A 13,541-nucleotide genomic window follows, 5' to 3' on the forward strand; every position below is an offset into this window, starting at 1 on the left:
CCTGCATCGGAAGCATGGAGTCTTAGCTAGTGGACCACCGGGGAAGTCCTGAGGAGGGCGTTCATCACAGCTCTCGTGAGAAGCACCTGCTGAGGTCAACTCTGCTTTTGCTCTATGCGACAGACTATACGGAAGGTGGGCCAGTTCACAGGACCGGTTTCGGGTCACACTATGGTCATGAGATAAGCCAGGAAGGACAACGTGCAGAGAGAGCATCTTTACGAATGAGAGGCAGCACTGGTCCAAGGTAACAACTCAAGCCACGGACAAGCTACAAAAGCGACTGGAATCACAAAGGTTTTACAACTGTATTTATTTACAGTCACTCCCACTTCTTCAGCCCGAGTGGTCCCATTACATCAAGGAAGGGGCACTGGCTCCACGAAGAAGGGAATGAATTCCCACTTTCTACGGTCCAGCAGGGATGAAGGGCTTGGGGAGGCTCTGGGCTCAGGGAGACGGGCACACTGCGGGGACCCTGCCCTGTGGGGTCGGTCTGGCTCCTCTGACAGAGCAGAACTGTGCACATCGCCTGCCTGACTCCCTGCATGTGTTCCAGAGCAGAAGCGAGCTCAGCCAGCAGAGTGAGCGCTGGACAGGGACGTACTAAGATGAGCACCACAACCTGGGCCTGAATCCCACTCAGTCAGGCGGAGGCAGCTGACCCAGCCAACGCTCCCTCCCTCTCCTGCCACAGCTGTCACAAAGTCCCCCCCACAGGAGCCTTGTGGGGACAGTGGCTTCTGCCCACTGGCTTCAGAGAGAGCAAAAGGAAGACGAGTGAGGAGAAGAGCGTGGGGGCCCGGCTGCTTCCTCCCGATCCAGCTGCTGCGCCTTCTGGATGCCAGCCCCCTTCCGTGCCGGTCCCCCACCCCTGCAGTGGGCGCTGCAGGGGCCTCCACGTGCTGGGGGGCAGTGGGCAGGGCGCTGGGGCCCGCGGGCCGCCTCACTTGCTGGCCACGGCGGACAGCTGGTCCCGGATGCGGCCCAGCCCGTCTAACATCGTGTCCAGCGTCTCCTTACTCAGCTCCACAGTGACGGCCGACACGGAGGGCCTGTCCCCACACAGACTGGGATCTTCCTGGATCTGAGAAGAGAACATTTCCCCAGAGTCAAGGCTGCCTCTCTTCAACCCGCAGGCCTTACCTGGTTCTGGTGAAGCTCTGAGGAGAGGCTCTTTGCTCAGAGTCACGAGTGCTAGTCCTGGAGTTACCCAGCAGATGGGGGCAGGGCGGGAGCCATCTTAGGGGCTCCGAACAGGAATCGGAGAAGCCCAGGCTCCCTCACCCTCCCACCCTCAACTCAGCGCTTGAGTGAAAAATACCGCCTGGGTGCATGCTGGCACTTTAGGCCGGGGCTCCACGGGTACGTAAGAATCCGCCAGGACGCAGGAAAAACATTACAGCCTCTAGTTACATGTGTCTGCATCTTTTTTTAAGTAGGTCTTACACTAATAGTTAAAACTTAAGTTGTCAGAGACACCCTCTGTTTCATTTTCTCACCAGTGTTGAGTTTCTGGCTGTCTGGTGGTTAACTAAATACAGCATTACCTTATCTAGTTTTAACTAAAACCTGAAAAAAAAAAACCTGAAACTGTTAGTCGCTCAGTCGTGTTCAACTCTTTGCGACCCCATGGACTATAGCCCACCAGGCTCCTCTGTCCGTGGGATTTTCCAGGCAAGAATACTGGAGTGGGTTGCCAGTTCCTTCTCCAGGGGATCTTCCTGACCCAGCGATCAAACCCAGATCTTCTGCATTGCAGGCAGATTCTTTATCATCTGAGCCACCAGGGAAGCCCAGGTTTTAACTAAACAAACCCTAAAAATAGGTATGTGACTTAACAAGATTCCTGAAAATAACTGTGAAGATACCACCACTGAGGCAACTGCATGTGAACAATCAAATGAAGAACTGACACTTCTCCAACTGCTAACAGGAGCCCCTGCTCAGCATGGTACAGACAGCGACAGCCCCCTTAGTTTGGACAAGAACTCAGTCAAGTATACCAGACTTATCAAGAAGACAATTTGAAATTTGAGTGCGTGCTCCTATCATTAAAGCCAAACCTTCCCGTTTAAGTGTCGAAGGTAACCTTTAGGTTCAACAAATTATTTTTAAAATTTGTATCTCATGTCTGTCTTATTTTAAAATATTTCTACTTTTGGTATAGGTTTTATTATGACTGTACTATGCTAATTCATGTATACTTTCTAAATAAACACTCTGCACTTTAGGGGTGCTACAGCTTCTTAATTTATGGGGCTAGGGGCTTCCCTGATGGCTCAGCAGGTAAAGAATCTGCCTGCAATGCAGGAGACACAGGAGATGCAAGTTTGATCCGTGGGTCAGGAAGATCCCCTGGAGAAGGGAATGGCTACCCACTTCAGTATTATTGCCTGGTAAAATTCCATGGACAAATGAGCCTGGAGGGCTACTGTCCAAAGGGTTGCAAAGAGTCGGACATGACTGAGCGACTAAATACACACACAGAGACCCTATGATGTTGGAGACTGGCATCTCCGCTGGTCTGTGGGACACAGATCCTTCGTGCCCCGCCCCCTGCCTTCCAGTGAGCATGACGGTGGACATACCTTCATCTGAAGCAAACAGGTGGGGACGGCCATGCGGCTGATGCTGTCTGAGGAGGTTTTGATGTCCACCCTCCAGTCCAGGTCCACCAGGCGCGGCAGAGAGACTGTGGGGATACAGCTCCGCTCAGCCCTCGCACCACCGAGTAACCAAGCCTTTATGACGGGCAGCTCTAAGGGCTGCACACTTGTAAGGCCCTTAGGCCACACCGCAAGCCTCTGAGGGAGACAGAGAGATGGGGCCCAAGACCCCACAGCAAGCCCTGGGCCTTCCTTACCACTGCTCGTGGCCCCCGCACTTATTATAGTGTGGACTCCTGGTGGACAGCACCTCCAGGCTTCTGCCTGAACACCTAGCCCTCCAGACATCGAGGGAAAATGAGGAATGAATGACACAGGTAGAGAAGATGAGGCCGTGGCCTGAGTCTTAGAAAATGTGTAGCTTTGCCAACAGCAGAAAGAGCTTTTGTTTGAGAGACACACAGGCTTGGCTTCAATATTCCTGTTTAACCTCTGAGCCTCTGTTTGCTCATCTGTAAAATGGGGATGATCCCCACCCCGTTTACAAGGTTGCTGGGAGGACTAAATGAGCTAATGCAGGCCAAGTTCTGCAGCACTGTGACCGAGTTTAGTGACCATTTATCAAGCACCCAGTTTTATTCACTCTTTCACAATAATTTCAATTATCGTTAATTTGTTTTCTAATGGAAACATAGTCATTTTAAGTACTTTCTGCTTTGGACAGAAAGTTGGTTTTTTTTTTTTTAACAACATGCCTTGTAATCAGAAACAATATTAAAAAGTAGGATTAAAAAGAAATGCAGAACAACCACTAAGTGGGTTGATTCACTTTGGTTTTAGTTAAAAACTCCAGCAGATTTAGGGTTAGGGCTGGGGAGGAAGGGGCGTGGGGAAAGAGGCAGGTTCCTTGGTACTCACTCTGATTCACTTGGGCTTCAGCTCTCCAAGCAGATCTGTTTAGGGAAAGATGAGAAAAACAGAATGCAAAAGGGATGCCAAGTGGGTCTTCCGATAATGAGGCCCGTGGGCCTGGGCCTCCGCTCCTTCGGGGATCTTCAAACCTACAATCCCCTCCTGACAGGAGAGGACCACAGAAATGCCCCCTTCCAAGCAGCAGCTGTTTGTTTTACAGAATCGAGTGATGTAGAGGCCACAGCTGTTCAGTTTTCAGCTTAGGAAAAACAAGAGAAGGCTAAATGCCCTGTAATCACATTGTACTGCTGTTCTCAGAGACAATACAGAAAAGGTCAACTCATCCTTTGTCACTAGGCATCTCCTACACACCTGGCACCTTACATAAAACACACCCAAACAGACCTAACGCTACAGCAAACCCCGCCACGGCGAGGTGCAGAGTCCGAGTGAAACGCGGCTACCCATGAGAAGGTTTCCACATAAGCAGCAAAACCCTTGGTAAGTAAGCGTTATCCGTTGTGATTATCACAGAGATCTGTTCAAGCCTGCTGCTAACCAGCAGTTAATCAGTTCTGCTTAAACTATATGTACTGAAAAGGATTTTCCCAGGTAGAAAATGTACAGATAATTCACAAAAGAAATAAAAATGACCAATAACGTGAAAAAGATATTTGACATCACTAGTACCAAAGACTCATGCGAGCATGCTACGGCACTTCAGTCATGCCCAACTCTTTGCAACCCTGTGGACTGTAACTCGCCAGGCTCCTCTGTCCACTGGATTCTCCAGGCGAGAATGCTGGAGTGGGCTGCCGTGCCCTCCTCGAGGGGATCTTCCTGACCCAGGGATCGAACTCGGGTCTCTTGTGTTTCCTGAACTGGCAGGTGTGCTCTGTAACACCAGCACCACCTGGGAAACCCAGGAGCACAGATACATGAATTGAAATGAGGTATCGTGTGCCATTTGTAAAACTCGGAAGTAAAAAAAAACATTCCCCCAGTGCAGGTGATGGTGGGGAGAGTGGCACGCCCACGTCTTACTGATGGAGAAATAGTTGGGGCAGTCTTCCCAATTGCTGACTGGATAATAAAAAGCCAAACGTCAATATCACCATTTACCAGCAAGGAAATAGTTAAGCACAATGTGGGCAAAGGTTCCCCAAGAAAGTGTTCACTGAAGTGAAAACTGCCAACAGCCTAAATGTCTAACACTAGGGTATCTATTAACTAAATTATACATAATTTCTTCATATAATGAAATACAGTTAGCCATTAAAAATAATACTGAAGGTAAATACTTATCACCCTGGAATATCATTCACATTAATACTGTGAACTGAAAACAAGCAAGTTATAAATCGGCACGACATCACTGTGTTAAATACAAAAGCAAAACCCAAATCCCTCTCTCTCTGTGTAAATGGAAAAAGTACATCCCTCAAAAAAGGTTTTCTGTTACGGAGTGAACACTGCTAACCCTCTGGGGGGTGGATTTAATGGTTTTCTTCTTTTTTGCTGACCTGTGCCTGCCTTTCAAGAATGAGCATATTTTATCTAGAAGAGAAATTGAAACATACCAGCATTATAAGAAACTCTCAAGAAATGAGCACTTACACGTGTTCCAGGATGATTTTTGTCAGCAGGTTTTTGAGGTTTTGGTGGAAATTTTCAGGAAAGAGTGCCAGAATCGCCTCGGCGGAGGAGAGGTCACGGAACACGGCCAGCCTGGTGAGGCGGTGCAGGGCTTGGAGCAGCTGCGGGGAAGACGGGGAGCCTGGGCGGTGAGGGGCACTGGCACAGGGCACAGGGCGCCGTCCCCTGCTGGGAAGAGGGCCTGCCGCACGCTGCCACTGTCACTCACGCTGGGCCTCAGAAGTCCAGAGGCCCTGGGGGCCCAGCCGCTGATGCCCATGTGCCTCGGCCCGCCTCCAAGTCCACCTGTTGCTTAGAGGACATGCAGCTGCCCGACCAAGCATGCTATCAACCTGCCAGAAAGTCTCTCTGCTGGCGGGCAAAGGGCTAATAAAGCCCGTTTTTTTCCTGGTGCACGCACTCTGACCTTAAGCTAACTTTCTAGCCTGTTCCCCTGGTAATGTCAGCGCAGCAGCAAGTCAGCTGTGTTACTAGGCAACGCTGCACTGGTCCCTGCTGCTGGACAGGAGGCCTGTGGAGACACCAGAGCCCACATTTTGGGCTTCCCTGAGTGTGGCCACACCGTCCCTGCCAGCACCCGAAGCTGTGCTTACTGCAGTGGTACTGGCTGTGGGGGAGTTTTGGGTTTTCATCCAGAGTAGCTGGAATGTCACCTCCTTACCCCCTAGCTGTCACCAGGGAGGGTGAGGAGAGCAAAGAGCCCCCTGTGGAAGGAGTGGCTGATGCTGCCCTGCTAAGACATCGTCCAGGTTCTACCCCGGGTCATTCCAAGTGCATGCGTAGCCAAGTGCGGCCTGTCCTCATCTTGTGAGTATCACACTGCTTAGCTGAACCTAACAAGATGCCCCAGAGGTAATTTTCTCTGCCTTAGGGCTTTCTCAGATGCCATGGGAGGTGGCTCAGCTCAGAAAAGCACAAGTGTGGCTTTCGTGCACACCGTCTAGGTAACAAATCTGAAAATGAAATGGTCAAGAGCTCTGATTGTGGCTATCATCTTCCCATCCATGCCTCATTTATCGTATCGATGTGAAGGTTCAATGACAACAGCTTTTTTGGGGGGCGGAGGGCATAGGTGCTTTACAATACTGTGTTAGATTCTGTTGCACAACAGAGGGTATCAGGAGAAGGAAATGGCAGCCCACTCCAGTATTCTTGCCTAGAGAATCCCCATGGACAGAGGAGCCTGGCAGGCTACAGTCCACAGGGTCACAGGAGATGGACACAACTTAGCAACTAAACCACACCAAAGTGTATCAGCTCTAAGTATACATATATCCCCTCCCTCTTGGGTCTCCCTCTCATCCCCTCATCCTACAGGGGTGCCTCTAGAGCACAGAGCTGAGCTCCCTGTGATACACAGCAGGTTCCCACTAACTTCCCTAACATTAAAAAAAACCCATCTGTAATGTCAACAGACAATTCAGGGGAAAAATTCCCTTGGACGTGGCGGTGGCTGGGACGTCAATGAAGAGACTGATGAGCTGAGAAGCCAGTGGCCAGAGGTCATTTCTGACCACACTTACTTGTTCTGCCTCCTCCTGGGTCACGGACAAGCTGGAACACGTAACATCCAAGAGATTCTTGGAGCCAAGGGCTGAACTGGAAAAGCTCTCTTGGCACAGCTGTCTGACAACATCTTTCGAGGAGGCCTATAAATTAATTCCAGATGGAAAAAGACAAAACAAGAAACAAACTCAGACTCTGAAAATACATTTCTTAAGAACATAATACAGTCTCGGTTAAGGCGTAACACCTAAGAGGGGCATAGGACACTTCCATTTCTGGGAAGATGATGCAGATGTACTTTTTCTTATTTTTCCTGCTAAACACGGCTAAACTCCCCAGGCACTTTACAGAAATGTAAGATAATGCTGAAAACGGAGAGAAGGCAGACCTTCTAGGGACCTCATGACCAAGGAATGACACGGTCATATTATGTCCTGAGACCGCGGACCTTGTTTAAATCTTCTGTTTTAGCTGGCTTTCTCTTTCACTGCTCAGGTAGCACGGGGAGTGTGTGTGTGTGTGTGTGTTGGGGGGGAGGATGCGGCTTCATGACTACTGAATGGAGATGAAAGCCCAGCTCCCCTATTGGTTCCTGCTGACACTCTAACGTGGGGGCTCCTTGCTGCCACAGCACAGAGGTGGAAGTTCTGGCTCCGTGTAGTCTCCACTCATGCCAGGGGTGGTGGAAGCTGCCGGTGGGGATGGGAGTCCAGCTCCCTACTTGGCTTTCTCTGACGCCAGCTGCCGGGGCTGCTGAAACACGGTGTCGCAGCCTCACACGGCGGGAGTCTGTGCCCCCCAGCCTTTGCTGACACAGTGGGCAGCGGGGCCACAGTTTTTCCTGTGGTGCTTTGGTGGAGTAAACAGTTGCTACCTAACAGTTTTCTCTCTTCCCAAGCTATCCCTTTCTTGGTCTTCAATAAGAGGAAGCAAGTATTTGCTGGAGTTTCTTTGTTTTCACCCACTGGGCTCCTGGGTGGCCCTCTTCTTCAGCTCAGTCTGGGACATATGAGCAAAAAAGAAAAGCCACTGTGCGATGTGGCCCGAACTGTATGTAGAGGAAGTATTTAAGATAACTATATCATACATAAGGGACTACTTCACTCTACCTGGTAAAATGATGATACTGATATTGCCTCTGAGATTGTGATATTATGTAAATAAATGTAATAAGTTGAATTAGCAGTATAAGAGTTATAAACAGAATTACATTTTAAAGCACTATAGATAAATCAAAATGGAATTCCCCCAAATAGTCAACTGGTCAAACAACCCACAGAAAGGCAGAAAAATTAAAGAAACAAAAAATAAAGACTAAGTGGGTTAAAACAGGGGTCCCCAACCTCCAGGATCTAATACCTGATGATCTGAGGTGGAGGTGATATAATAATAACAGAAATAAAGTACACAATAAATGTAATGTATGTACACACCAAAACCATAGCCCCCAACCCAGTCTGTGGAAAAACTGTCTTCCACAAAAATGGTCCCTGGTCCCAAAAAGGTTGGGGACCCCTAGTTTAAGAAATGTGATCAGTTAAATGCTGTCTACAAGGAACTCCCTTCAAATATAATGGCAGAAGCAGATTAAAAGTAAAAGAATGGAAAAGGAGATCATGCAAACAATCAGGAAAGCAAGGTGGCTACATGACCATCAGATAAAGCAGACTTCACAGCAGAGAAAATTACCAGAGACAGAGAGGGACATTAAATAACGATAAAAAGTTCTGTTCACCAAGAAGACATCCTGAGTGTAAGCACTCAGCAAGAGAGCTACTACATATGGGAAGTAAAAACAGAAGTGAAAGGAGAAATCGACAAATCCATAAATACAGCTGGACTCCTTAACACCCCTCTTTCAACAATTGATACAACAACTGGACCAGATTCAACAAGGATACAGAAGAACTCTGCAACACCATCAATCAACCTAATTGACATTTATGGAACACCACCCAGTAACAACAGGATACACACTCTTTTCAAAAGCTCACTGAACAGGTACCAAGAGAGATGATATTCTGAGCCAAAAAACAAACCCTAATGAATTCAAAAGAACTGAAATCATACAGAGAGTGCTGTCAACCAACACAAGAGTCAAACTAGCAATCAATAAGAAAGATCAAAGAAATGTGTCCAAACATTTGGAAACAATAATCCACAGACTAAAGGGACAGTCTCAAGGGAAAGCTTAAAAATATATGAAATAACTTATTTCATTTATTCAAGTGAATAAACGAAAATGAAATACAACACCCCAATTTTGGGGATACAGCCAAGATGGTGCTGAGAGAGAAATTTACAGCACAGAATACATACATTAGAAAAGAGGAAAAATCTCAAAAAAATAACCCAAGCTCTCATCTCAAGGACCTAGAAAACATGAGCATAATAAACCTAAAGGAAGAAGAAAGGAAATAACAAAGAGCAGACACCAAAAAAAAAGGAAAACAGGAAAAAAGAGGAAGTGATGGAACAAAAACCTGGTTCTTTGAAAATATCAAACTTTAAAAAATTAATTAACTAAATTAAATAAATTAATTTTAAAAAAATTAACAAACTTTTAGCAAGACTGACAAAGTTAAAAAGAAAGGGAACACTAATTACCATTATCAGGAAGGCAGTAGGGCATATCACTACAGACCCTGCAGATTTCAAAAAGAAAATAAGAGAATAACTAAATACAAACAACTATACACACGTAAATTTGACAGTTTAAATGAAATGGATCAATTTCTCAAAAAAACACAAACTACCACAACTCTCTCAATATAAAATTGAAAACTTGAACAGTCTTGTAACTATTAAGGCAACTGTATTTGTCATTTTAAAACCCCTAGAAAAGAAATTGCCAGACTCAGATGGTTTCACCGGAGAATTCTAACAAACATTTGAAGAAAGAATTAACTAATTCTACATAATCTTTTTCTAGAAAACAGAAAAGGAGGAAACATTTCCCAATTCATTTGACAAAGGTAGCATTACTCTGATACCAAAATCAGACAGAGAATATATGTAAAACCAACCAAACAATAGACCAATATCCCTCATTAAAAGAGATGCAAAGATCCTTAACAAAATACTAGCAAATAGAATTTAGCAATATATAAAAAGCATTATTCACTATAACCAGGTCGAATTTACTCCAGGGATGCTAGCTAGGTCAGTTCAGTATTTGAAAATCTATGTAGTCCATCATATTAACAGGCTCAAGAAGAAAATCACAGGATATCAATCAATGTAGAAATAGCAGGAGATAAAATTCAACATCCATTCTTGATGGAAACTCTCATAAAATTAGGAATAAAGGGGAACTTCCATAACTTGATTTAGAGCATCTACCAAAAAACCTAGAGACAGCATATTTAACCATCAAAGACTAAAGCCGGGAACAGGACAAAGCTGTCTGCTCTCACTACTGTTACTCCACATAGTGCTGAAAATTCTAGCCACTAAAACAAGGCAAGGGGAAGAAAGAAAGGGTTTGCAGATCAGAATGGAAGAAATAAAACTGTCCCTATTTGCAGACAGCATGACAGTCTATGAGAAAGCCCAAAGAAATGTACAAAAAATTATTAGAATAAATGAGGTCAGCAGTTTGCAAATTCAAGAGACACATAGAAAAATCAGGTGTATTTCCACACACTAGCAATGAACATGTGGACACTGGAATTAAAAGTACAATATCATTTGCAACTGCTCAAAAAAAAAAAAAAAAGAAGAAATACTTAGCAATCAATCTAACAAAGCATGTACAGGACTTGTATGCTGAAAATTACACAGCACAGATAAGAAAAATCAAAGATCTCAATCAATGGGGAGACACACCATGATCATGGATTGGAAGATCCAACACATTAAAATGATGTCAATTTGCTCCTACATCATAAACAGATTTAACCCAATTCCTATGAAAATCTCAGCAAGTTTTTTTTTAAAGATATATCCAAGATCATTCTAAAATTGATATAGAAAGGCAAAACAATTAGAATAGCTAAAGTAATTTTGATAAAGAATGAAGTAGGAGGAATCCATCTGCCTGATTTTAAGACTTATTATATAGTTATGGTAATCATGAATATATGGTATTTTCAGAGGGATAAACAAATAGATCAATGGAACAAACCAAAGACCTCTGAAGTAGACCTATGCAAATATGCCTGACTGATTCTTGACAAAATTGCAAAAGCAATTCCAACAAAGGAAATAGACTTTTCAACAAATGGTACTTCAAGGACTGGATATTCATAGGCCAAAGCAGGGGGGGGACCTCAAAGTGTCTCACACACCTTATACAAAATTAAGGCAAAACTGGTCATGGACTTGAATGTTAAAAGATATATAAATGGAATATATAAAACTATAAGCAAAAAATAGGGGAAATTTTTAAGAGCTATGGCTTCACAAAGAGTTGTGAGAATTTATACCAAGAGTACAATTCTTTAAAAAACCCCACAGTTCATATAAGGAAATTTTTTAAAAAAACTGTATTTCATCAAAATTAAAACGTTTGCTCTGCAAAAGCTTCTGTTGCAAGCTGAACTGTGTCCCCCTAAAATTCACTTATTGAAGTCATAACTCCCAGGATCTCAGAATGCAATCTAATTTAGAAATAGGATTGCATGCATGCATGCATACTGCAAATATAACTAGTGAAGATAAGGTCATACACGTGCTGAGTTGCTAAGTTGCTTCAGTCATGTCCTACTCTGTGCAATCCTACGGACAGTAGGCTGCTAGGCTCTTCTGTCCATGGGGATTCTCCAGGCAAGAATACTGGAGTGGGTCCATGTCCTCCTCCAGGGGATCTTCCCAACCCAGGGATCGAACCCAGGTCTCCCATTTTGCAGGCAGATTGTTTACCATCTGAGCCACTAGGGAAGCCCCAAGGAACACAGGGTGAACTCTAAGCCAGTATGACTGATGCTGTCTTTAAAAGGGAAATTTAGAAACAGAGATGCCAACAGGGAGAACTCCATGTGAAGGTGAATGCAGAGACTACAAAATTAAATATTATCAGAAACCAACAGACGGTAGGAAAGAAGCATGGAACAAACTATCCCTTAAAGCCCTTGCTGCTGCTGCTGCTTAGTCACTTCAGTCATGTCCGACTCTGTGCGACCCCATAGACGGCAGCCCACCCTGGGATTCTTAGAAGGAACCAATTTGACTGACACCTTGATCTCATACTTCTGGCCTCCAGAACTGGAAGACAATACATTTCTGCTGGGTGAGCCACCAATTCTCTGTAGCTATACACTAGGAAAGAATATGTGCAAACCACACATATATATGACAAAGGACCACACTCTCGAATATATAAAGAAACTCAAAAGTAAAAAGCAAACAATGCAATTAAGAGTATGAACAAAAAACATAAACAGATATTTCTCTGAAGAGATACAGATGGTAGGCACATGAAAAGAAGTCCAAAATCATTAACCATTAGAGAAATTAAAATTCAAACCACAATGAGATAGAAAAACACACCTATCAGAATAGCTCAAATAGAATATAGTGATGCCAATAAATGCTGGTGAGGATGGGGAGAAACTGGATCATTCATGCACTGCTGTTGCAAATGTGAATGGTATAGCCATTCTGGAAATTTTGGCAGTTTCATAAAAACAAAACAAAAAACCCAAAACATGCAACTACTAAAAGATCCAGAATTGTGCTCCTAGGCATTCGTTTCAGAGAACTAAAGACTTGTGCTCAATACAAAAAAACTGTATACAAGTGTTTACAGCAGCTTTATTTGTAATAGCAAAAAACCCTGCCGACGTCATACCATGGAATACTACTAAGCAACAAAAAAGAAAGAATTATTGATACATATGGCATGGATCAATCTCCAGAAAACTGGGCTCAGAGAACAAAGCCAGTCCCCAAAGGTTGTATATTGTATTATTTCCTTTATAGAACATACTTGAAATGAGAAAATTATAGAAATGAAGAACAAATTAGTGAACAAATTAGCCAGAGTTTAGAGAGGGAGTGAAGGCTGAGGGCAAGTAGGTGTAGCTCTATAAGGGGAACATGAAAAACCCTGTGGTGATGGAAAATGTTCTGCATCTTGACTATCAATGTCAATATCCTCCTTGTAGTATCATACCATAGGTTTCCAAAATGTTACCACTGGGGGAAACTGGGTAATGGCAAATAGGATCTCTCTGTATAGGGTGTTTTTTTTTTTGTTTGTTTTCTCTCAACTGACTGTTAATCAAGATCTCAAAATTAAAGTGCGTGGGGAACTGGTAAGGCGGATCTAGCGATTACTACCCCAATGCACCAATCCCAAAAGCCAGCCCCAGAGACTTTTAGTAGGGCACCTTCGTACACCACCTTCAAGTCCATTGTCTTGTTTTCCCCACTATCCTGTCAAAGCGATGCTAATTTTGTTTCTACTATTAAAAAGCTCGGAAAGGCGCGACCACCTGCCAGGGGTCACAGTGAGAGGCAGTGGCAGAGTCGTGGCTCCAAATCAGGGTTGGTTTATTCTCAACTCCTGCTCTGTCCAAAGTCTTGGAGACAAAGGCCCGTCTTGCGCTGGCCCCAGCCCTCCCATTTACCTTCAGCAGGCTCTGGAGAGCTGCAAAGTTCTCCGCCGTCAGCGCGGCCATCTTCCCCGAGTCACGTGACCGAGGTAGGCGTAGAAGCGCGGTCACGTGGCTCCGATAGCCGCGCAGGGCGTACCGGGAGTGGTAGTCCTTCTGGGTGGCGGGAGCGGCCTGAGTTGCGGAGCGAGGGGGTGGGGAGGCGTGGAGCAGGGCGGGGAGGCGCCGAGCAGGGCGCGCAGGCGGGACTGCTCAAGCCGGAGGACTCGAGGACCGTGGGATTTGCAGGACGCAGGCGCTG

At 45.1% G+C, this 13,541-nt stretch overlaps 1 protein-coding gene across 1 annotated transcript; it reads right to left on the bottom strand.

Annotated features, from left to right (window-relative positions):
- Positions 1–297: 297 nt before the first annotated feature.
- Positions 298–13,323, bottom strand: COMMD9 (COMM domain containing 9). The gene is given in 6 exon segments (NM_001038520.2): positions 298–1,087; positions 2,592–2,695; positions 3,528–3,562; positions 5,139–5,278; positions 6,701–6,826; positions 13,256–13,323. Coding segments are annotated over 6 exon segments (597 nt in total). The 5' UTR covers positions 13,307–13,323; the 3' UTR covers positions 298–946.
- Positions 13,324–13,541: the final 218 nt, after the last annotated feature.

The sequence above is a fragment of the Bos taurus genome, chromosome 15 (assembly GCF_002263795.3).
Source record: "Bos taurus isolate L1 Dominette 01449 registration number 42190680 breed Hereford chromosome 15, ARS-UCD2.0, whole genome shotgun sequence".
In the NCBI taxonomy this organism is placed as follows: Eukaryota; Metazoa; Chordata; class Mammalia; order Artiodactyla; family Bovidae; genus Bos; species Bos taurus.